General features: G+C 39.5%; 1 protein-coding gene across 1 annotated transcript; it reads right to left on the reverse strand.

Moving 5' to 3' along the window:
* LOC126237053 (odorant receptor 2a-like) lies at positions 1-26,374 on the reverse strand. Its single transcript, XM_049946834.1, has 4 exons — positions 26,278-26,374; positions 18,275-18,388; positions 2,625-2,780; positions 1-115 (listed from the first exon to the last, which is right to left on the reverse strand). The coding sequence occupies exons 1-4, from the start codon at positions 26,356-26,358 to the stop codon at positions 56-58; spliced, it is 411 nt and encodes a 136-aa protein (XP_049802791.1). The 5' UTR covers positions 26,359-26,374; the 3' UTR covers positions 1-55.
* Positions 26,375-27,314: the final 940 nt, after the last annotated feature.

Here is a 27,314-nt window from a genome sequence, read left to right on the forward strand (position 1 = left end):
GATATTCTCACAACATGGACTGTATTTTCTCAGTGTGTGTTAGACTGCCAATCCTTCACAGACTGCTGTGGAAATGATAAAGCATGTTCAACAGCCCATACGTTCCGTTTAGCACCTGTGGAAGAAAGCAAATAACATTTTGATAATTTAGTTTTTATTTTTTCAATGGAAGGTTAAGTAAAAGGTTAATTTCATACGATAATGAAAACTAACGTAAATAAAACAGTTCTTAATACTTATTGTTACGATTGCCTCATCTATCTGCAAAAATAGGGTGATTAAAAACTGGTCACATTACAGAAATAAAATCGACAGTTTTCATACAGTTATACAGCACATTATCACACAATGATATAATTGGTTATCAAGTACCTCTATATAATGGGTACTATTCCGAACTGAAACTTCACATGAGACTAACGTGCCGTCAGATAGAACTCATCACCTAAAATCAGAACTTCTCCAATCAGTTCCTCTTTAATTGTAGGAACATGCATTGCATTTTCGGTAACGGTCATTTGAACCCTAGCCGTCAGCCTCTAGTTTTTGCTAGCCTGACATCAGCCGTGTTTGTAGAACAAAGTACTTTTATATTACATTTGACCAAAAATGTTTCATTGAAAAGTGTGGAAACGTTACATATCTTACGTAAAAATTACCCACCACCAGGAACACGCAGCCCCGTGAAGCGGGTATCCAGGTTTGAAGTAGGCCTCAGTTTTGGATGTGAGCTCGAAATGCGAAGTTATAATTTATTTATGCTACAGCTGCCGGATATTAATATATTTGTGATGACCGCAAACGAAATAATGGAAAGGCGTTGAAATAATTAATGTTAATGTGTGATTGTGAATGCTAATAGATGATTCTGATTTCTAGAAACTTGTGAGGTGAATATATGGACAATTAGCCTCATTCCATTTCAGTAAACGAATATCGGACAAGTTCGAGTAGGAGACGCGCTCTGAGGATTCCGTAAAATTTAATTATTTGTATAGACAGTTCCTCTAAAGGTTTCGATGAGTTAGTTCGTGAGTATCAAAACATGTGACAGAAAGTGCGGTACCTTTTGCCTACAGTGACTTAGAAGCTTACATTTTTCACGTCACCAAGAGACCGTGGATCTTAGTATTTCGCACAAGTTTCAAGTAGTTTTAAGTGGCGAACAGATAGACAGAAAATATTTTTTTGTGTGGTAAAACTAAAAAATTATCAGTTTTCGGACTTTTTTCCTTGACTGGTGCTCTGAAACCCTGCTTCACGCCAATTTCATAATTCTAGGTCAACTGGAAGTACCCAGTTGGTTTGATGCGTTATATATGTCGTGCTTCTTCTTTCGGGCATGTGCAAAAGAACAGACAGCACATGTCTAATTAAGGCGATGATCCATTCAGTACAGGTGTACACTAATCTTCTCGACCTCTTAGTGGAATCGGTGAGATGCCGCTATTAATGAGCCTAATGAGCAGGAGAAATACGTAAGTAGTGTGTCGTATAAGTTGCGAATTTAGGTCTGACGTGAGGTGTGATAGGGTAGTACGTCCAGTTGCGGTACCAACTGTGTTCGGATGGCGTAGTGGCAAAGCGTATCTGCCAATTTAGCAGGAGGCCTGGGTTCGAATCAAGCTGCAGCACAAGTTTTCAACTTCCCCCATTGATATAAATCAATGCCCACTGGCAGCTGAAGTCTTTAATTAACTTGTGTTTTGATCAGTGAATTTGTGACTATCAAAAAATGTTACATACATGGCCGTATCTTCTGACTGTGTTGACCTAGAAGCTTAAATTCTTTACACCACCAAGAAACCATAAACCTAAGTATTTCATAGAAATTTCAGTTTGATACATTCCGGAGGGAATCTGAACTTAACAGACAGCCTGGCAGGGGAACAACAAAATCTTACTACAAGCGTTGCTGCCAGTGGAGGTACGGAACTTTAAAAATAAATAAAAGTACCGCACTTCTGCTACGTGACAGCTGCCCTTGGCGTCTGAGTAGGACATTGCGTCCAGAAAGCCAATTTACGCTGCGTGAAATGACTGCTGTTTGAAATGGTGGATACGTGGTAAGTTCACTGCAGTGAATATGTCTTTGAGATGGCCATGACGAGAATGATCTTCCCAACAACAGACTGTCTCTCCTGGCCCCCCTAAACTATTCATAGAACAACAACAGAATAGAAAAATGTTGTTCCTTTGATCAAGATTTCAACACCTATGTGTTGATGTTTGGGTGCCACTCGTCCCACGAAGCACGTTCACTTTTTTAACTGAGAAAGAACTGTAGGTAATTAGAGACGGATACAACATTTTTGCAGGCCGGGGTGGCCGTGCGGTTCTAGGCGCTACATTCTGGAACCGAACGACCGCTACGGTCGCAGGTTCGAATCCTGCCTCGGGCATGGATGTGTGTGATGTCCTTAGGTTACTTAGGTTTAATTATTTCTAGGTTCCAGGCGATTGATGACCTCAGAAGTTAAGTCGGATAGTGCTCAGAGCCATTTCAACCATTTTGAACAAAATTTTTCACTAAGCCAGTACGGTTATTGTCAGTTTATTGATGGAGATTCCACACAATACAGAGATGTTATTTCCCGGCTGTTGGGAGATGGATCAATACTGACCTGGAGCAGCGTCCCCTTAGACAGCTTGGTCGTCTTGCCCACTGTGATCTCGACCGGTCGCTCCGTCGCCGTCATGAAGAGCAGCAGGCTGCGTCTGAAGCGGACGTCGCTCTCTGTCCAGCCACAGCTGAATGCCGACTGCATCAGCTTCTCGCTCTGAAACACGGAAATTTGAGTGTTACGGAGTGCAAGAACTTCCATGCGAGACATAATACCTTCCCAATCAAATGAAAAGTTCTTTCTTAAAAGTGTACTTCAACTTCTTCGCTTCAGCCGCATTGAACGAGTTGGTGTAACAGCTTGTAACACCATAGCTTACACACTACATACTCTTTGTTGATTTATTTCGCTTTCTGTTTTGTTCAACATCCCATCGCTGAACTTCTGTAATAAGTGTATGATTAATGCGATATTGTAATGAAGTGCAATCTCTGTAATATGCACAATATGAGCAAATGATGTTTTTTTTTTCTTTCTCACATCATCTCTTTGGTTATCTTTGAGGCTGAATAATTTTATTTAAGTAATTTTTTTTGTAGAAATCTCAATATGTGCAAATATTCTGTTTTATTTAATATGTTTGGTTGCTGTTATGTAAACTGCTGACCTTCACTTAGGGTTCTTAGTTATTTGTATGTAAAAGGTGTTGTGGCTCCCCTCGGGAACGGAAGCGTGTAGCGCGCGCAAAACGTGGTGGGCATGGATAGAAAGGTGGAACCAAGATTCGGTAGGGGACAAGCTACAAAACTGTCAACTACTCATGTAAAAGTGGTGTATTGTGCTGGTGCCGAGAGAGGAGTTTCGTGCCGTTTCTCAACGTGCCAAAGCCTCGGATGGATGGATAAAGAGCTGAAACTATTCTGGAATTGGTATCTATCATCGCCACCAAGAAACGACAGAGTCCAGCATTTCTAATTGCAAATTCACGTACCAACATGCACTCGCCACTACATTGCGCAATCACTGTAATGGAACAGAAGAACTATAGTAATGTACTGTGAAGGATCAGTTCAGTGGATGTTATCGTGTACTCAAATATAAGGTAACTTATAGTTGTACCTAACTTGATTTTTTCCCTATCACAACAGCTCTCAAGTTCCTCTCCATTTGAACTATGATTACCTAGTGTCCTTGTTGTGGAAAAATGATAGCCTCAAAGCCAAACAGTTAATTAAATAATGTTGTGTGATATTTGGTGAGAAGAGAGTATTCAGATTTACTGTGGATTTGGTAAAATTGTGGGAGGTAGTATATGTAACTTTTTGAAAGCTTCCCAGTGATTGAAATTGTCCAATTTAAAGTTTTGTGGACTTTCAAAGTTACCTATTTAATCATTGACTTGAAAGTAGAAGACTGTGGTAATAAAAACAAGCAATAAACCATCTTGAGTTTAGTTCCAAAAGTAAATATTACTAAAGTTTGGCTTGAAATGTTCTTCTTAGTAAACATTTGCTGTTACTTCTAAAAATTAAAAGTTCTTAGAACGAAGGCTTATAAAGTTTTCCTTAGTTAATGATCATAGTGCTGCCTGTGTAAATTGTAAAAGGTGAGTCAGTTTCTAACAAATATGTCAACATAGTGTCTCACTGCAGTGAAAGTCGTGAATTGCATTTGTGGAAAGTTATATTATCATGTTTTTTAAGTGCTTGTCCCTCTTGAGTATTGAAAGTGCATATTAATGATGTAACAGGATCCACAGTCTGTCTATTGTCCTCAAGCTAGATAATGATTGATAGAAAGACCACTATCTATGAAAACAGTAACTTCTTTATTCAAAAGACAGTGAGAAGTAATTTGTTGGTCATTCTAAGTAGAAAGGTGTTTAGTAGTAAGATACTTAATCTATGCATAATAACTAATTTTGCTCTGAACCATATCCATATTTCATGTCAGACAGGAATATGTTTGAAAAGTAATACTGAACTTACGTCCAATTTATGATTCTACAGTGAATATCAGTAGTAACGTTATTCTGACCATCCATTTTGACTAAGTCCTGAAGGTAATAGAGTGTATCGTTATCTGTTACATTTATGCAAATAGTTTGTTCTGCTCTGTCAGCTCCAGCCTTAACGTGAACATATGCAAGTTCCAGAATTCATTGCATTCTCGTGTGACAAAGTATAGGCTGTGTTTGCCCACTGTACTTATTTTCAATTTCTTGAAAAATAATGTTACTTATTCTTATATCTAATTAGGCTGGCGACCGTTTTTATCATCATTTGAATAGTGTGGATAGGTAAATTATTGTTTGCTTCTGATTAAATATTTACGTAATTCTGACTTTCACTTTCGATAAGCCACCTCCGTTAGGTATATCACAGTCAACACAACTAAATTGCTTTCAGACAGTAACACTGCACTGTTGCTTTATACCATAATTTCTTTAACAAGATAGAGCTGTCTCCAACTTTAAGGTTATGGCCTAACAGTAGCAGTAGCGGACGTAAGTGTTATACGTGGCTTTTCGATGACAGAACAATTTGTTCTGTTGGGGCATAGTACGTAATAAACTAAAATTGGTATTTGATTGCACAAGCTACGTAAATCCAGTTGCAGTGTTATAAGCTAGACTAGTGTTTTCCAAATTCTGAGACAATTACCCCTGAGTGCAATCAGATATATTCCCCCCCCCCTCCAACATCACCAACATTAGTGCCTAACTAAACGTCAGACTGAAATGAATCACAATGTAATGAGTTAATGAGACAAAGGTTACTGCTTATTTCTAACAAGCTTCTGTTTTAGAATAGCGAAACAATTCTCAGTGGATCTTGGGTGCCATCTACAACTACATCCCAGAAAAGAAAGTTAACTATCCACATTGAGGGCAGACACTTGTTCAAAACGTGATTCCTTTGCACCACTCCTCTTCCTACCAACTTTTGTATCATCCACAACCTACAAGCCCTTTGAAATCGGCCAAATTAAAATGTGTGCCACCATACTCTGTAAATCCTTTGATTTCTGCTGGACACCTTGTTTTTGAAATGGCAGAAATTGGAAGACTTTAGGAGGCCATTCTTTTGTTGGACTTGATATTTCACAATAATAATAGTAATAACAGTTAACACTGTGTGGGCCCTACAGCAATGCGGTAGCCATACTAGTATAGTAGATGCTTACCGCTGTTTTGCACAGTCATTTTATTCGTTTATTGTTGCAATGTGAATAATGAGGCAATTCCCGTTCTGTTTCAGAAAATACCTACCTTTGCGAATAGACCTTTTCAAGAGATATTTAAGCATATGTAATGTATTTGTCTCACTTTTGCTATCCTAAATGCTTGGTGCAAAGTGTATTTCGAGTGGATGGACTATGTGAGAAACATGATGTTCATACACTCGTTTCATAACTCTAGCCTTCACCACACTGTGTCATATGTTGATGCTAGTATTTGGGAAAAAGGTAATTATTGGTAACTTGGTAACTTATGTGACCAGATTTGCAGTCTTACCAAATAATGATAATAGTAACGATCTTTTAAAAATAAGTCTGTTTCTCGACAAACATAACTGAACCTTTTCGTTTTTACGACTCAGAAAATTAGATTTTACCCTCAGAGGGTAATTACCCCTAGGTTGGGGACCACTGAGCTAGACGCTAGTATCTCAAATGACAGTAGTCATAATTACAGAACCACAGTGCGGAGGCCCTACACACCGTTTCCTTAACTTCAGTTCACTTTACGATTTTTGCAACGACTATACGGTCAAATTTTTGTCATGTTAGTGCTTCTAAAGGCATTTGTTGGTATCATAAAGTGTCACCTGGTTCGTGTATGGATCGGAGCAGAAATACCCCAATATTTCCGAAATTTACGCATCCAGGCAAATGATCGATTGAATCGAGTGACAGTGTCATTCTGTCGAACGAGTGCCTCTTCAAACTGACAGCACACACTGGTAGTGATGACCGCACAAATGTATCACTGTAAGTGTAATCTAGTAGCCAGCGTCGCTGAGTGGCGTATGGGATAAACGTCAGTTGTGATCCAATATGTAAACTTGATTGTTTCTGTTGAAAGCAGACTATACAGCAATACTTCTATCAGGCATTCACAACCAGAGTCACCCCTCCAATCATATGTTAGAAGAAAAATACCCTGCTATGTATTGCGATGAATTTGGAAGTCTTCTTCAGATAACGACTGGTACCACAGTCTCACATGTCACTCATCAAACTTGTTTGGAAATTTGTTTGTTATCAGTTAGTTCATAACGATTCTCAAGCAGCCATTGTTGCTTTGTGGAGTCTCATTCCACACGAATATACCGTTGCCATTTCCAATTTCGTATCAGAACGTATAGGGTTTTATTATTATTGTTGTTGTTGTTATTACTGAGAACACGAATCTTATGTGATGTCCTATGAGGCACCCTGTTATAGACCATCACTGAAACCCAATGAGATGCACATGCATATATACTTGTAAATCATTCGGCCTACTCACAGTCTAAGACAAAAGACTGTCGATGAAGAAACAACGCAGAGTCTATAAAATTATTCCTTCAGTAAACAATCCAAACCAAATCATATGTTTCACTGATCTAAAACTTACACGTGTACACAAGACGATCCGAAGAGATGCGCTAACTGAAGGTGGAATTCCAAGCTTTATGACCACCAGTGGACCAACATATTGGTTAATGTGTCCTGACAGTATAGGTAGTGGGGTAAGGTTTGAGAACTGTTAACTCTTACCATTGCCTGGAACCCAAGGACTTATTCGGAATCGGAGGATGGACGGGGATACAAAATTACTATTCATAATGTTCCGTCGATAGCGACGCTTTTTCTTAACTGTTTAACAGTTCACCTGTTTTAATTAGCAAATAGGGGAATAGTATTTTTTTTATCATGCTGACATTTCATTCTGACCCTCCAAAATACTGTATATGTCCATTGTTTAACGTCACGTCGCATTTTTTGCAACACTGAAGGTTTAATACAAGAGTGAAGACTTAAAAGATATTGAGCCTGTGTCTAGGATTCCCATTTGAACATGACGGTTTTCAAAGGCTGTACTGTACTACACCGTTTTCTATTTAAAGTCAGTCTCACCTTCTAAAGTACGCACGTACTATGTAATGCAATCGAAAGACGATTTTGCACCATATTAAAACAAACTGGAGATGTAAACTGAAACAACGATGCAGAGGTAAGTTGTGGCGTATTATGAACTACTTGCAGTTTGCATGGTTAAATAGAGACAAACAGTTTTCTTTTAATAGACCATACACTTCGTATGTTGAAAGATTTGTTTGTGCATGATTTACTCGTATAAAAACATAATTGCAATGGTATTAACCATATTAGGTAACATTATTTCGGCAAGAAAAGACTCTAAAATGATTTTTCATTTATTGAGTTTTTTTTTACGGAGGACAATTGCACCAATAAAAACGGAACTTTACATAGTGGTCGAGCAGTTGCTCATAATTAACACATTTCTGTTGTCCCAAGCCCGTTTAAGAAAGTAGGAGAGAGAGGATTAACATCTTTTTAAAAATATTGGTTCACAGGACCCAGGTGATAGTAACATTTGACAGTCCCTCGCAAGGGTCACGGCGAAGACTCCAAAGGTCGACAAAGCAACGTGGAACCAAGCGCTCCCCACAATGTCTCGAAGGGCAGAAGGAGCAACTGTTTCTGCTGGTATTTAATTAAAAGAAAGTGTAGGCGACGTAGATGTCCTAAGCCCTGGTTGGCGTTGTAGCTAGGAGAAGGTAATATGATTTAAAATCCGGTCTTCCTGGGTGGAGTTATACGATGGGCCAGCTACCCATGCATATAAAAGAAACAACTAAGTCTCTAAACGAATAGGTGGATAGTAGTCAAACACGACCACAAGGCCATGATGAAGAGAAACAAGTTGGTGTTAAAGATATATTATCTTTAGGTACATGGAACGTAAGACGATGTTTTAATACAATGGGGTTAGAGCTTACAGAAAACTTTAAAGAATGAAATATGAACATTGCTGAAATAAAACACACAAAGAAGAAACAAGGAGGAAAAAAAGATTTAAACAGTTACACATTAATTTACAGTGGAGGTGAACAAACGAAATGAGCAGTGAGTGGAATAGGCGTTCTTATAGATAAAAAATGGAAAGAAAGACATATTTTTATGGCTACATAAATTAAAGGTTAGTAGCTGCTAAACTCAGAATTCATTCACGACATTTATATGTTGTTGTTGTTGTTGTGGTCTTCAGTCCTGAGACTAGTTTGATGCAGCTCTCCATGCTAATCTATCCTGTGCAAGCTCCTTCATCTCCCAGTACCTACTGCAACCTACATCCTTCTGAATCTGCTTAGTGTATTCATCTCTTGGTCTCCCTCTACGATTTTTACCCTCCACGCTGCCCTCCAATAATAAATTTGTGATCCCATGATGCTTCAGGACATGTCCTACCAACCGATCCCTTCTTCTAGTCAAGTTGTGCCACAAACGTCTCTTCTCCCCAATCCTATACAATACTTCCTCATTAGTTATGTGATCTACCCATCTAATCTTCAACATTCTTCTGTAGCACCACATTTCGAAAGTTTCTATTCTCTTCTTGTCCAAACTATTTATTGTCCATGTTTCACTTCCATACATGGCTACACTCCATACAAATACTTTCAGAAACGACTTCCTGACACTTAAATCTATACTCGCTGTTAACAAATTTCTCTTCTTCAGAAACGCTTTCCTTGCCATTGCCAGTCTACATTTTATATCCTCTCTACTTCGACCATCATCAGTTATTTTGCTCCCCAAATAGCAAAACTCCTTTACTACTTTAAGTGTCTCATTTCCTAATCTAATTCCCTCAGCATCACCCAACTTAATTCGACTACATTCCATTATCCTCGTTTTGCTTTTGTTGATGTTCATCTTATATCTTCCTTTCAAGACACTGTCCATTCCGTTCAACCGCTCTTCCAAGTCCTTTGCTGTCTCTGACAGAATTACAACGTCATCGGCGAACCTCAAAGTTTTTATTTCTTCTCCCTGGATTTTAATACCTACTCCAAATTTTTCTTTTCTTTCCTTTACTGCTTGCTTAATATACAGATTGAATAACATTGGGGAGAGGCTACAACCCTGTCTCAATCCCTTCCCAACCACTGCTTCCCTTTCATGCCCCTCGACTCATAACTGCCATCTGGTTTCTGTACAAATTGTAAATAGCCTTTCGCTCCCTGTATTTTACCCCTGCCACCTTTAGAATTAGAAACAGGGTATTCCAATCAACATTGTCAAAAGCTTTCTCTAAGTCTACAAATGCTAGAAAAGTCGGTTTGCCTTTTCTTAATCTAGCTTCTAAAACATTTCTACGGAATCCAAACTGATCTTCCCCGAGGTCGGCTTCTACCAGTTTTTCCATTCGTCTGTAAATAATTCGTGTTAGTATTTTGCAGCTGTGACTTATTAAACTGATAGTTCGGTAATTTTCACATTTGTCAACAAATGCTTTCTTTGGGATTGGAATTATTATATTCTTCTTGAAGTCTAAGGGTATTTCGCCTGTCTCGTACATCTTGCTCACCAGATGGTAGAGTTTTGTCAGGAATGGCTCTCCCAAGGCCGCCAGTAGTTCTAATGGAATGTTGTCTACTCCCGGGGCCTTGTTTCCACTCAGGTCTTTCAGTGCTCTGTCAAAGTCTTCACGCAGTATCGTATCTCCCATTTCATCTTCATCTACATCCTCTTCCATTCCCATAATATTGTCCTCAAGTACATCGCCCGTGTATAGATCCTCTATATAATCCTTCCACCTTTCTGCTTTCCCCTCTTTGCTTAGAACTGGGTTTCCATCTCTTGATATTCATACAAGTGGCTCTCTTTTCTCCAAAGGTCTCTTTAATTTTCCTGTAGGCTGTATCTATCTTACCCCTAGTGAGATAAGCCTCTACATCCTTACATTTGTCCTCTAGCCATCCCTGCTTAGCCATTTTACATTTCCTGTCGATCTCATTTTTGAGACGTTTGTATTCCTTTTTGCCTGCTTCATTTACCGTATTTTTATATTTTCTCCTTTCATCAATTAAATTCAATATTTCTTCTGTTACCCAAGGATTTCTACTAGCCCTCGTCTTTTTACCTACTTGATCCTCTGCTGCCTTCACTACTTCATCCCTCAGAGGTACCCATTCGTCTTCTACTGTATTTCTTTCCCCCATTCCTGTCAATTGTTCCCTTATGCTCTCCCTGAAACTCTGTACAACCTCTGGTTTAGTCAGTTTATCCAGGTCCCATCTCCTTAAATTCCCACCTTTTTGCAATTTCTTCAGTTTTAATCTACAGTTCATAACCAATAGATTGTGGTCAGAGTCCACATCTGCCCCTGGAAATGTCATACAATTTTAAACCTGGTTCCTAAATCTCTGTCTTACCATTATATAATCGATCTGATACCTTTTAGTATCTCCAGGATTCTTCCATGTATATACCCTTCTTTTATGATTCTTGAACCAAGTGTTAGCTATGTTTAAGTTATACTCTGTGCAAAATTGTAAGAGACGGCTTCCTCTTTCATTTTTTAGCCCCAATCCATATTCACCTACTATGTTTCCTTCTCTCCCTTTTCCTACTGTCGAATTCCAGTCACCCATGACTATTAAATTTTCGTCTCCCTTCACTACCTGAATAATTTATTTTATCTCGTCATACATTTCTTCAATTTTTTCGTCATCTGCAGAGCTAGTTGGAATGTAAACTTGTACTACTGTAGTAGGCATGGGCTTCGTGTCTATCTTGGCCACTATAATACGTTCACTATGCTGTTTGTAGTAGCTTACCTACACTCCTATTTTTTTATTTATTATGAAACCTGCTCCTGCATCACCCCTATTTGATTTTGTATTTATAATCCTGTATTCACCTGACCAGAAGTCTTGTTCCTCCTGCCACTGAACTTTACTAATTCCCACTATATCTAACTTTAACCTAACCATTTCCCTTTTTAAATTTTCTAACCTACCTGCCCCATTAAGGGATCTGACATTCCACGCTCCGATCCGTAGAATGCCAGTTTTCTTTCTCCTGATAACGACATCCTCTTGAGTAGTCCCCGCCCTCCGTAAAATTTTACCCAAGAAGTCGCCATCGTCATTTAACCATACAGTAAAGCTGCATGCCCTCGGGAAAAATTACGGCTGTAGTTTTCCCTTGCTTTCAGCTGTTCGCAGTACCACAACAGCAAGGCCGTTTTGGTTAATGTTACAAGGCCAGATCAGTCAATCATCCAGACTGTTGCCGCTGCAACTACTGAAAAGGCTGCTGCCCCTCTTCAGGAACCACACGTTTATCTGGCCTCTCAACAGATACCCCTCCATTTTGGTTGCACCTACGGTACGGCTATGTGTATCATTGAGGCACGCAAGCCTCCCCACCAACGGCAAGGTCCATGGTTCATGGGGGGGGGGGGGGGGGATTTATGTGTTATAGGCGTATATGCAGCTGATGAAATGAAATGTGTTACAGGCGTATATGCAGCTGATGAAATGAAAATGCGAAGATACTGAAATATTTTATGAAGAGCTGCAAAAACACGTAACTAATTATATAATAAAACTGAAATTTGTTTATAGTAGGAGGCACAAGAACTGGAAAGTTACTAATAGTAGGAGCAGTAGGCACATTTGGTGAAATTACTTGAAACCAAAATGACAAGCCGCTAAGAGATTTTGCTAAATTTATTCACATGAAAATAACACATACTTTCTTCAGAATGGAAGAGATAAACAAATAAAACTGGAATGCAAGATGTTCATGCTCAGTATTGACTGTGTAATAGATAATAGAAAATAAGTGATCTAATTCGAGATACTCATGTATTTAGAGGTAATGATGTCGGCTCTGATCGTTTTCTAGTGCCTTCGAAAGTTGTCATATGTGAAAGAAAATCCAAAGCCAAAACTTGAAATATGAATTTCATCTTCTACAGGAAGAAAGTGTAAGGGACTTATATCAACAAATTCTCTCACAGGAATTGCAAATGGTTGAAACTAAAAACATTATTGTAGAAGCATTTAAAAGATTAAAATCAGCAATGCTGAAAATATCTAATGAGTCAGTAAGGAAATATAAAGTATAAGACCAGAGAAGGGGCCTCAAAATACAGGATATAGCAACAGCTACCAAATTAAAAAAAAAGCTGACTGCGTAAAGTACTCATTTACAATCATGATCAAATCAATCCAGGAAAATAGGTAATTACAAAATAAATAAAACATAAAATTTCCTAAAATAGTACCACAGTGAATCCTGGAGAATCTTCATTGCTAATTTGGTACATAAAATTCACGGAAGACGGAGTATAGCTTTTAAACTAATGAAACAAATGAATAAGTGGAAAAAGATACTGCAAACATTAATATAATAACATGAAATCAATGGATACACCATTACAGAAATTTGTTGTATGATGCAAATAGTAAAGAAAGTTATTCTGAAAAATTGATAATAACTCTGTAGTTGAAATAGACATAAAATAATTAAAAGTGACCTTAAATGTAACATAAAATAGAAAACCTGCTGGCTCATATGGAATTAATATACACTCCTGGAAATTGAAATAGGAACACCGTGAATTCATTGTCCCAGGAAGGGGAAACTTTATTGACACATTCCTGGGGTCAGATACATCACATGATCACACTGACAGAACCACAGGCACATAGACACAGGCAACAGAGCATGCACAATGTCGGCACTAGTACAGTGTATATCCACCTTTCGCAGCAATGCAGGCTGCTATTCTCCCATGGAGACGATCGTAGAGATGCTGGATGTAGTCCTGTGGAACGGCTTGCCATGCCATTTCCACCTGTCGCCTCAGTTGGACCAGCGTTCGTGCTGGACGTGCAGACCGCGTGAGACGACGCTTCATCCAGTCCCAAACATGCTCAATGGGGGACAGATCCGGAGATCTTGCTGGCCAGGGTAGTTGACTTACACCTTCTAGAGCACGTTGGGTGGCACGGGATACATGCGGACGTGCATTGTCCTGTTGGAACAGCAAGTTCCCTTGCCGGTCTAGGAATGGTAGAACGATGGGTTCGATGACGGTTTGGATGTACCGTGCACTATTCAGTGTCCCCTCGACGATCACCAGTGGTGTACGGCCAGTGTAGGAGATCGCTCCCCACACCATGATGCCGGGTGTTGGCCCTGTGTGCCTCGGTCGTATGAAGTCCTGATTGTGGCGCTCACCTGCACGGCGCCAAACACGCATACGACCATCATTGGCACCAAGGCAGAAGCGACTCTCATCGCTGAAGACGACACGTCTCCATTCGTCCCTCCATTCACGCCTGTCGCGACACCACTGGAGTCGGGCTGCACGATGTTGGGGCGTGAGCGGAAGACGGCCTAACGGTGTGCGGGACCGTAGCCCAGCTTCATGGAGGCGGTTGCGAATGGTCCTCGCCGATACCCCAGGAGCAACAGTGTCCCTAATTTGCTGGGAAGTGGCGGTGCGGTCCCCTACGGCACTGCGTAGGATCCTACGGTCTTGGCGTGCATCCGTGCGTCGCTGCGGTCCGGTCCCAGGTCGACGGGCACGTGCACCTTCCGCCGACCACTGGCGACAACATCGATGTACTGTGGAGACCTCACGCCCCACGTGTTGATCAATTCGGCGGTACGTCCACCCGGCCTCCCGCATGCCCACTATACGCCCTCGCTCAAAGTCCGTCAACTGCACATACGGTTCACGTCCACGCTGTCGCGGCATGCTACCAGTGGTAAAGACTGCGATGGAGCTCCGTATGCCACGGCAAACTGGCTGACACTGACGGCGGCGGTGCACAAATGCTGCGCAGCTAGCGCCATTCGACGGCCAACACCGCGGTTCCTGGTGTGTCCGCTGTGCCGTGCGTGTGATCATTGCTTGTAGAGCCCTCTCGCACTGTCCGGAGCAAGTATGGTGGGTCTGACACACCGGTGTCAATGTGTTCTTTTTTCCATTTCCAGGAGTGTAATATGGAGAAACCAATTTAGAATTTGGTTTTCTCCATTTTTCAAATATGTACTGGAAGAACTCTTCTGAATCTGAAGATTGGAACTCAACTATAATTATTTCTTGTATTTTAAAAATTCGATAGGAAAGACAGGAAATTATCTAAGAATAACTTTACTAAATACAGGATATTAAATTTCTGTGAAAACTTTTAGTCAAAGATTATACACTGTTACTGATGCAATAATCTCAGAAGAACAGTCAGGCTTCAGAAATTGATCTTTCTGTAATGATAATATATTTATAATAAGACAAACTAATGAAAAACACCAGAAATATAACTGAGAAATGCCTGTGCATTTATTGAGCATAACAAAGCCTTTCATAAGATAATAAAACAGATACATGTTGTGGAAAATACTGGAAATAAAAGGTTTCCTTATTAATACCGTAAAGAGTATGTATAAATACAAAAATAGCTGTAAGTTCAGGTTTGTAAATGATATTTTAATCAATCAAAGCGATGGAAAAGCGGGCAGTTTTTCACCTACTTTATTTAATTTGTATATTGACGACCTAGCTATAATGGAATACAGTTAGAAATTAAAACATAGCTCATGACAAGATCATTACGCAAGAAATACAAATTTTTTTACTAAGAGTGGTACATAGATTGAGCCAAACCGCAATATATTAAAATATAGCTAATATACAAGTAAGACAATGGCAATGCGTTTCAAAAGAATGAGTCTAGTCAGGTCGAAGACAATAATAAACGAAAAAATTTCAAAACAAGTATCCCATTTGAGTTATCTGGGATGTGATATTAGTTTTAACACCGAAAACTACAGAGAGAAGAAGGTTAATGAATATCAGACAATTTTCAGAACAACTGGAAGAACTTTGGGACTAAACACAAGAAAATAATCTCAAAGGAAATTCTATAAAGTTATGGCTTTACCTAGGCTTGTATAAGCTTCCAGATCGTGGACTGTAACAAAAAGGAAAAATCGCGAATATATGCAGCAGAGATGAAATTCATGAGATATTTAAGGCTGTAACAAAGTGGATGAAATAAGTAATGAAACAATAAGTATAGTTTTAAAAATCTTTACAGTTCAGGACAAGGTAGAAGAGAACATCATAAAATAGAATAATCATAATGATAGCATGACAGAATACAGATTGCCAAAGACGGTAATGTATTATAGGCTGATTGAAAGGAGAGAACTTGGTTAGGCCTCATAAGAGACGTATTGAGGGTGATAGAGACCGGAACAGGTGACTACAACACCTAGTCCTTGGAAGGAGATGATGATGGTTTCTGCAGTCAGTGGTGAGCACCGCTCGAGATAGCGTAAAGAACGACGCCACTGGACATTCGACAAATGGAAACGAGTGACTGGAGTGTTGAAATGCGCTATATCCTGTGGCAATCTGATGGGATGATTATGGGACTGGCGAATGCTGTTGAATGTTACCTACCAACATGTGTAACGCCAGCAATGAAGTACAAAGCAGATAGTGTTATGGTTGAGGTGTTTTGACGGTTAGGGTGTGGTCCCCTTATTGAGATTAAGAAAATACTAAATGCGGAAGGCTATGAACACATTTTGTAGCACTGTCTACTGCATATATCGAGAAACAGTTCGGAGCATGACTGCTTCCTGTCATAATGAAGCATCTGTGTGGCAATGGTTTGTGGAGAATAACATTCCTGAAATGGACTGCGTGTCCAGAGTTCGGACGTGAAACCAGTGAAACTCCTTTGGGGTGAGTTACCACTTCGACTTCACTCCATACCCCAGCATCATACATGGCTAACTTCCCTGGTTTCCGCTCTTAAGGAAGAATAGGCTGCTATTCCTCCAAAGGCGTTCAGGAACCTCATTGTAAGCACCCCCAGTACAGTTCAACGCTTCATGAAAGCGAAGGATGGACTCACGCCATATTAATGTCCACCATAAGGTGTCCAGATACTTTAAATGAAATAAGGCAGGTACTCAAGAACAAATTCTGACATCTCTGTGGGGTCATCAGGATAATCAAAATAATTTTTATTACATTTGTAGAATTATTTATAAAACTGTAGTGTACAAGGAGAGATGAATCGTGCATTAAGAAGTGCTGTGCTAGAAGTACAGGAGTGTAGTTTGTTATTTTGACGATCTGTGTAGTAGTATCTACAACTAAATTGGAATGAAATATAGAAAATAATCAGACATAGATAAGAGTCAAGAAGAAAATATTTCTATGATAATTTTGAGGTCTGTAAATGAAATGCTTGGATACAGAAAGAACTGTTGACATTAGAAGAATTTTGTTTACCTAGTAAAATATCACAAGACAACTAAAGTAATGAAGACATAAATCTCAGTTTTGCACAGAGAAAGAAAAGTATCTTCAGCAAAATGCAACGTTTATGTGGTAATGAAGTCATATCTTGGAAGGAATACAATAAATTATCACTTCGGATCATATTGTAATTTCAAAGTGAATCACAGAGAAGCCGAAATTTCGAGATGTAGTCGGATGGATTTCAATACCCTAGTCACATGAAACAAGTAGAACTAATGAGACGTCGCAAATGTACATCGTGCTGGGAAACCTGCCGACTATACCCAGAGCTCTTCCATTAGATGCGTGTGAACTCGCCTCACTCATTACCTCGCAGAAGTAGGGTGACGCCCTCTTTCTTTTCTAAATTCCACAGAAGCCCTCCTGAGATTGAAGACATTGCGGAGCCCCTGGCTTTCGCAAGTCTTAGGCGTTGAAAATTGATTGCACCCTTTTGCTTCAAAACTGCGATTAATTCTCCAGAAGAAAAAAAAGCTTTGAAATTGTAATAATCACAGAAGAATAAACGTAGCGCTGTGTGCTTCGAATACGAATCACAGAAGTGTGCTATCATGCCCAGAGGACCACTCGATGCTGATCGGCCGCCATGTTATCCTCTGCTCAGCGCCATCGGTATGGAAGGAGGTGGCAACGGCAAACTGCTCTCTCAGCTTTTGTGAGTTTTCCACACCTTTTAGCCGCTACCTCTCATTCAAGTAGCTTCTCTGTTGGCCTTACGAGATAGAGTGCACCGTTCCATCAATGACAAATCCTTGACAGTACTGGGCGTTGAACCGTGGCCCGTCGCAAGGCAGACGTAGGTGCTTACCGATCAGCTACGGAGGCGGACACTTATTGTGAGACCAAAGTCTGAGTACTTTTAAACTGTAATACGTCCAGGGTCTTTTTTCAGAGAATTCGTAGTTGAATCCCAGTAACTGGAGACATTGGCAGGAGGAAAATTTCAATCTAGACGTAAGTCGCGCTTACCGGAAGCAAAAGTGAGAGGCAAAATGACAGATACCAGTTATAGTCTCCATCTGAAATACGTTCAGCCGTTTCATCCGAACTGGCTTTATTTTAAATGAGGATGTTATAATTACATCTCTTAATTAAGATGAATAATTATAACTCGTAGAAGCTAATACTGACAAGAACTCCTGATGCTTAGTTTAGTTTCACATTCTATATCATTCCCTTGCACAGATGTGACAGCATACGAAGTCCTGAAATACCTTAATTTTTATGGATAATTCGGTCTTTTTTCACACTTAATATGAAATGAAAGAAGCACGAGCTACGATAGTAACAAGGTAATACTTCGGCACCGTTGACAGTAATACAGACCACCTACCTTATCGGTTAAGACGTGGCCAAATATGCAGTACATTCCAGTTTCGTAGAGGACGGGAGGTATCGTCATAACCGCTTTTAGTGCTTTTGAAACGTTTTCGTCTCTCTGGAACAGCTGTCAATACGACAAACATAACTGTGTTAGCAAGTGTATAGTAACTTATTACCCTGTGGAGGTAATAAAAAAACATATACACACATAATGGGTTCTCTACGAAGCAGTACACAGTTGTATACGTAAGGCCAATGAGGTATAAACTGCCATAAAACAAAATCTAAAAAAAAAATACAACGACAGAAAAAGTGGTAAATAATGTTAGTAAAGTGGTCTCACTTTTTTTTTTTAAAAAAAAAAAGAGGCACAACCTACTAATTTGTGCCGGTGTAGCGTTGCTACACCAACGACAAATATATCATGCGGTAAGGGAAATATAATGGGGGTGATAACTTCAGAAGTTTCATATCAATAATGATGAGAATTTGAAAAGGAAATTCCTGAACTCTTAAAACAACATAGTTTAGCCACATCAGTAAGTTACCACTTTTTTTTTTGTAATTTCAAAGAAAATGTTCAAATGTGTTTGAAATATTATTGGACTTAACTGCTAAGGTCATCAGTCCCTAATCTTACACACTACTTAACCTAAATTAGCCTAAGGACAAACACACACACACCCATGCCCGAGGGAGGACTCTAACCTCCGCCGGGACGTAATTTCAAACAATGAAGTCTTATAATATAGTGTAGTAAATCATATTTAAGAAAGGAAAATTATCATGATCATAAAATATGCTATAAGATTCATATGTAGTTATAATCTACCACCAGATTTTAGACGACTACTGAAGAAGTGTAAGTGGGGCATGACAGAACATGAATTATTTCATGTAGATATCCCATTACAATTGAAAAGCAAAATAATGCCCGTAATTGTAACACCAAATTTAAAGACGACATTCATATTTTCACACTGAGATTGAGTTTAACCCAAAAGGATATGCACAATGGTGTAACCAAAGTTTTTGTTGACCTACCCAACGATGTAACTGTGACAGAAAACAAACTGAACCGGTTTCTCGTTTGACACCACCTTCTATTCAGAAGAGGAATTTCTATTTATGTAATATGTCAAATCTGATGGGTTCGAGGTAAGGCGCCGGCTCCGGGAAAAATAGGTGCGCCGGCGCCATATCGATTAACGATGAGGTTTGATGTGCTGACCAGTCTGGGTGTGGTTTTTAGGGTGTTTCTCACGTCCTACTAGGTGAACACCGGGCTGGTGCCCTAGTCCAGCCTGAGTTACACGATTCGCAAACATTTAAAGAACTTTCGCTCACTTTCACGGGAATAACACTAAATGCAGGCGTATGGCGTACACAAATTTCGTCACAGGGGGAGGGGGCAGCATGGGGGAGGGGATAATGGCTTGGTGACAGGAAAAGTGTGCCGCCACTTCTTGAACTAACCGTGCCAAATTTGTTAATAACCATGCCGACCTTGAGTCGACGGGGGTCGAAAGCACAAGGAAAAAAGTCGGTGATGATTACTAATTTTGACCTGAAAAAGCTTGTAAATAGTCAGAATGTAGCCACATTCAATATGAATGTGTAATATGAACGTAAAGTGATTTACTTGTCATCATTCTGAGTACAAATGTGTGAAATATGAGGATAATAAGGAAACATCACCAACTTGGCCTCATATTATGTGGAGAAGAAAGCACATCTGCAAGACATCTGCTCCAGAAACCGGTCCCGCGCGAAAACTTTGAGCATAATTCTGATTGTACGCACTTATGATGTTACAACACTGAAGCTTTAAAACCGTAGTTCACATCGGGTTGTTTGTCACTCGCAACGCACGACTTCAGCCGCCTAACGCCAGAGCGTGAAGTACTCCATACATGAGTGACAACCAGAGCTCTCCTATTCGCGGGACGTTGAAAGCAAGGGGAGATGAGGAGAAAATATTCAAAGTAAAGAAATCTCTGCCACAAGCTACATGTTTATAAGGGCGATCTTTGATACAATGAACAAAGAACGTTAAAAATGTCAAAATAGTGTGTAGTCACTGCTCCGCTGACAAACGAAATTTATGCGAAGTGAAAGCAGCTGTCAAAACGTCAATGAGAGATTCTTTTAACGAATTTGAAGGCAATATTTTATCTGCAGACTCTAAAAATAAACTCAAAAAATTTTGGTCGTACGTAAAATCTATGAGCGCCACAAATAATTCAATACCTTCTCTTGCTGACAGTACGGGTAATGTAACTGATGATGATAAACAGAAGGCCGAAATTCTAAACCTAGCTTTCAAAAACTCGTATACGGTAGAGGACTGCTGCGCCATCTTCCCTTTCAATTATTGAACAAACGCAAGAATGGCTGACATAGTGTTTAGTGTATCTGGGATTGTAAAACAGTTAAGATCCTTAGATGCCAGGAAGTCATCTGGCCCAGACGGTATCCCCGTAAGATTATATGTTGACTATGCTACACATATAGCACCATTCTTATCCATCATCTATCAGATATCATTGGAACGGTGGAAAGTTCCAAGGGACAGGAAGAAGGCCCAGGTCATAGCAATCTATAAAACGGGTAGAAAATCGGATGCAGAAATTACCGGCCTATTTCACTGACGTCGATTTGTTGTAGAATCATGGAACATATTTTGTATCCAGACATAACGACCTTTCTAGACTCTGAGAAGCTCATCTGCAGAAACCAGCACGGTTTTAGGAAACAGCAGTCATGCGAGACACAGCTGGCCCTCTTTGTGCTTGATACAACGGGCTCTAGATTCCGGCTCCCAGGCTGATGCCATATTTCTCGACTCTCGAAAGGCGTTCGACTCAGTTCCACAATGTCGCTTGCTCCAAAACGCGCGCGATTACGGTCTGTCCGATGACATATGTGGTTCGACAGAAAGTTTTCTAATAGACAGAGAGCAGTATGTCATCCTGAATGGGGTGACTTCAACAGAAACAAGCGTAACTTCATGTGTGATCCAGGGCAGCGTAATAGGTCCGCTGCTTTTTACGATTTACATAAACGATAAGGTTGATGGTATTGACAGCGGAATTAGACTGTTTGCCGATGAAGCTGTAGTCTACAGGTCAGTAGTATCACACGAAAGTTGTGAACAAAGCAATGAGAATTTGCAGAAAATAATTGGTGGAAATATGACTTTCGCGCGAATTGTGCCCTACCCCACACACCACTTGGTGGCTAGCGGAGTATGTATGTAGATGTAGATGTAGAATAAAACTTTGCATGAAACTGCGAGTATTCACAATAAGTTAAAAATTTGTAAATTTTGGTACAAAAAGCAGAACATCAAACAGAATATAAAAGATTTTTTATGTGTAGAGATTTAACAGCACCATTGATGCTTCTATTTTTTCATTTAAAAAATAAATTTTGATTGTCTATATTAAATTATGGTTTATTTCCATAGACCAATAATTAAAAATAAAATAATTTTTTTATTAAAATATGTGGTTTAACATGTATTGATTTACATTTACATTTGTTAATAAATGTGGAATTAAAATGAATATAAGCAAAGTTACGCCAAGTGAGATTACTTACGCTACCCACTCAACCACTGACGAATTCCTTACTAATCTAGATATGTTTTGTACTAAGCAGCACTCGGAAATTTTCTGATCTTTCTTCGAGGTGCTTGAGAATTGATTCGTAGTCTATTGAGAAACTAATATCTGAGCAATTACCACCAAATACTAAAAGTATGAAGAAAATCGAAGAGAGTCTGTCCGAAGTTCCTTGTATGTCATTCAAATGTAACGTAAATCTAATAACACTAGGTCGGGGTAAACCCGAAGTTACATTTATATCTGAATATTTCTCCCAATTCAGACTGACTTGCTGTGTTCTCTTTGCCATTAACTGTCCAATCCAAACACAAAACTGTGCCTATATTACTACGTTCGTATTTTGTTCATTAGGTGGCCATCTGGACGTCAAGGTGTTATTAAGGAAGCCAGTATTTCGTGAACGGACGGAGGATGCTAGGTTTCACTCGATTGTTTTTTCGGAATACATGTTGCTAAAATAACATGCAGAAAATTTAAAAACAACACCAATATTGATTTGAGACGACAAGCATGTTTTCGTAATGAAGGCAAGAGCGAAATGAACATTATGGCATTGTAGAGTATCTGATGAATGAGGACTCTGCCTTCAGAACACTATACAAGAAATTGGTCTTCAGATCATCAATAAGCCTCTCAACCCGTCTATTTTCCGAAATATTGCGGACTAGGCAACAAATATATAATCCCTCTCGCAGGTACCGAAGGCAGACTGCAGACTGGAAGGTATGTGATGAATTTACCACTGACCATAATTTCATTTAATTCACAATAACAGACACAGGTAATGACTTACACGCTGGCATCGAGTACGAGCGGCTATACAATCTACCCAAAGCCAATTGGGAATTTTAAAGGCTGAATTGAAGCTACAACCACTGCACGGAACTGGCTTTGATGTTGACGCCAAAGCCTGAGAATTGGTGCGATCGTTGTAGACGGTACAAGAGAAAGCGATCCCATTATTTATTAAGAAGTCGTCATGGTTTTAAATTCCCTGGAGTTCCACCCTACAGTCTTTAAGATGCAGAGCAAGGCAGGCACGAAGATACTACCAGAGATCCTCATGCGAAACAGAACGACAAAGAAGGCTGAGTCTCTGTCGAATAGTCAAACAACAATATGAAGAACTAATACAAAAAAGAATACTGTAAAATGGGAGGTGTACGTTAAGGACCAAATGGTAACAAATTTTTTGGGATTTACATACAAACTTGAACAAACAAGGTTCGATTAAGCACTGTACAATCAACCCTGATACGATCCAGTGCACGATGACGACGGACTGGTAGATATTAAAGTAGTATCCACTCAGAAGTCTGTTGCCGAACGATACTACGATGGAAGACACAGAGAACCATCAGCAGCTTCGCTCTGAATTACGAGAGCAGTATATGAGTAACAGTGTTGAGATTCCACTTGCCCAGGAGGAAGTGAGGCTGGTGATATCGAGGTTAAAGAAGAAGAAAGCACCAGGACCAGATAAAATACTGCCAGAAGTGTTGTATCATCTAGTGGACCAGTTTCCTACGTGCATGATAGCGTTGTTAAACGAATGTCTTATTCAGGGATTGGTGCCCAGAATCTAGAGTATCTCGAATATAATTATACTTAAAGAAGGGGAAGACAAAGACCCAAGAGGGCTGTAATCTTATAGCCATATATCTTTGGTAAATGCTCTAGCCAAAGTACAGAAAAATGTTCTGTGTCGTCGCTTGAGGGATCATACACATGTAGTAGTTATGAGCCCCTTGCAGTACGGTTTTAGGAATGGGAAATCCGCCGAGTATGCGTAAGTATGTAGGTACCTTCATGTAATCATTAACGAAAAACAAAACATCCATGCACGTGTAAAAATCGTCTTCCAGAGAGGCATTTAAATCCTGAACAAAATACCAACATTTGGCCAAAAATGTTTTCAGCTGCCACTAGATGCAGTAAGAACGTACTGTAAGGCAATGTTTACTCCTAATGTTGGCTACCGGTCGAGAGTTGGGCTCCTAGGGGCAAAAAGATAAGGACAGCACAGACGCTACGGCGAGCACAGAGACGTGTACCCTTGCGCCTGACAGACGCATATAGAACAACACCGAGGCTGGTGAAACTTGGCTAACGATACGAGGTTTTCTGCCTATGGCGTAGCAGAAAGAAAGAGAGGTGCACAATATTAGCTTCAATAGGCAAATATGATTAGAGTAAAGGACGTACTGGGCACAAGAACCGCACTGAATAAGGAAATAGAGGCTTGCAATGATAGAGAATGGCAGGAAATCTAGGACAGAGTATAAACAGGGAGGAGAACGTACTAGCTCCTTCCTAACAAAAAGAAAGATGAAGAATATCTTACTTTCATCTGACCAAGGGGGCTATACACTTTCTCTCGGGACGTGGGCCATATCCCAGCTACTTACTGGAAACGGACCATTAGACAAGACGTTACAGACCAAGACAGGAACGTCTTTGGTAATACAATAGTCTATAAAATAATAAAGAATGAAAAATTGTGGTATGAGCTGAACTTGCAGCTCAGCTTATGAAATGAATACCTGTAGCGGTGAGACAAGCAAGACGAGGTCATACTTTACGACAGGAGGAGGCACCACAACAGAACATCCTCCTTTAACAACCTTCCGAATGTAGTATGAGACGAGCCTTGGTGAAGACCACGAAGAATTTTCCGAGACTCTGACAGTCGTCTCTCAATCCGTGCACGTTGGGTGGCACAGCAGCCCGTGTGAATTCTGAGTTGCACCTCTGAAGGGGTGCCCATTGAGCTGGCGGCTAACTATACAGATACTAAGTACAGTAGTGTGGCGTAGTGGCCTAGTGTGTAGTGTAATGTTGCATAGTAGTGTAGTTCAGAATTATAAATTTACAAAATGCGTTATGCAGCAATGTACAGTAGTGTAGCAAACCTGTGGCTTTTGCCTTCTGGAATCCAGATGAAAATATATCTTTGCACCAGATGGCCAAACGGAGTATGTAGACATTTTTTTTTCCTTTTTTCCTTTTAAGCTAATATTGTGCACGTCTCTTTCTTTCTGCTACGCCATAGGCAGCAAACCTGGTGTCGTTAGCCAAGTTTCACCAGCCTCGGTGTTGTTCTATATGCGTCTGTCAGGCGCAAGAGTACACGTCTCCATGCTCGTCGTATTTCAAAGATATTGGGAGTGAGACTATTTTACATCTCAGTGCAAATCACGATATACGGATAAAAGTGCTCTTCTAAAGCAATGAATAATTGGCCTTCTGTTAAAACATGAAATATATTTCTTCATTGAAAAAATTTTTTTCACGGTTTTTGGGAAATCTTTTACATTTTTAACATTAAGTCTACTCTTTGACTGATGACGCTTTGTTGGTACTTAAATATCACTAAGATACTAAGTGTCACTGTAAATATCTTCTTCTTGATGATTTACAAGTACTACTTTCAGTTCACAGAAAAATATTTTCTGATGTCAGTATTAGCATAAGTTAAGTGTAACTAACCGATATACTTACGCATATATATATATATATATATATATATATATATATATATATATATATATATATATATATATATGTTTAGTGTAATGAACCAACTGGAATATAAAAGTGGTCTGCTTGCCTGACACAGTGTATGGTCCGTATTATGATCTACCGACAGCCTGACATACGAGGCCAGTGTAATTTAAGTAGACATTCTGTGACACGTCAGGAATTCTTCAATAGACTGTGATTCACACTCGTTATTTCGCCTTGGTTAATACACTCAAAAGATACCTGCGTTCGAAGTACACCGTATTTCGAATGTGTGGGAGAGAATGACGTTGGGCCTGATCCTAGCAACTGAAAATCTTTAGCCCAGAGGAGCCTAAATTGCACATACCATGTGTGACTGCCTCCAGCGATGCCTCAGAATATCAGCAGTACTCAGCTGCATCGTAGCTGTAATTAAAATGGACGGATTGCACACAAAGATAGACAGATCGTTCAAAAATGGATACGGAAAATCACACTAGAAGCACTACCTTTTTCCCAATAATTAGGAGATTCTTCCACACAGTACAATTAGGAACAGACAATATGGGTACATAGAAAGCACATCAACAATTCTTTCATTGCAGGGAGAAAGAAATTAAACTCAAAAACAAGAAGTAAGGTTTTCTACCTTTCATACCAAGACACCAGCGGTTTGAAAAGACGGGAAACTAACGGAAGTTAATTTTGTCCATTGTGCAAATATGTCTCAAAGGAAAACTGGTTTTCCACTTTCTTTTATAATAACCTGTATCGAAAGCATTCTCTATTACCTTAAGCTTCTGTTTCACCTCGTTATTTGGACCAAATTACCAGGTTGTAAGAAAGATTTTTCGTGGAAATAACTTATTTATTTACTCACCACGGCAGCAATAAATAGATTTGCACACAGGTTAGCCATGTTGACGAACAGGAGTAAAAATACTGGTACGCTCATTGTCATCTGCAACAGGGAGATGGATCTGCAACAAAATTACGGCAACATATGTAAACTGAAAGTAATGAAACCAACAGAAAATTTTCTTTTCATTTTGTTCTTGTAGCCATCTATTCACCAGTTCACTTAATAATGCCTTCATTTCGTATTATCTGACGACATGACACACAGGAAGTCTGTCATAGAAATTTTACACAATCTGTCGTCTTTCTAAATCTCACCAGTGAGACATGAAGTAGTCCACAAATCCTGAGCACATATCCTACAAAACTGCAACTTCTTCTGGTAGTTACTTCAACAGAATTCCTCGCTTACTAATTTTACTTGTTACCAGCGGCTACACGCCTGGACACAGCAATTGTGAGTGTATGTCTAACATTACGAGGTGATGTAATGGGTGTCGATTGTACGGAATCAAAATGTAGCAATGACAAAGAAACGACGTAGATACATTATGGGAAATCGAAGAAAGCTTTGTAGCTGTAGTATTAATTTTGACGTGATAGAACTTTTTTCGTTAGTTACAAGAGTGTGCTGCTTCTAGTGTTCCACGAATAACATCCAGTACAAACAGAGAACATAAGCAGCAACATTTTTCACCCAGAGTTTCGTAAACAATTACATTAGCTAATTGCCGTTTGTATGAATAAACATGTAGTCAAATGTACTTCAGTAATGTTTTCAATATATACCTGAGAATTGATTCGTAGTTAAAAATTATAATTAATTATTATTTACGATAGTATTTTGGCTAGTTGTCAGTTCATATGAAGCTCGTGTAGCTATTAAACCACATATTTGGTGATGTCAAAATCTATTTCAGTGAAAACGTTACCGCGTTATAGCAGTCTCAGTGCTAGTAAGTTCACCAGTAGGGACGAGTGTAAAGTCTGTCAGTGGCTGAGTATTTTAACTTCTAAGTGAACAGATCTCAGCCCTCAGATATCACATAGCTTCTTGAT

Source organism: Schistocerca nitens, chromosome 1, assembly GCF_023898315.1.
Source record: "Schistocerca nitens isolate TAMUIC-IGC-003100 chromosome 1, iqSchNite1.1, whole genome shotgun sequence".
NCBI classification, from domain to species: domain Eukaryota; kingdom Metazoa; phylum Arthropoda; class Insecta; order Orthoptera; family Acrididae; genus Schistocerca; species Schistocerca nitens.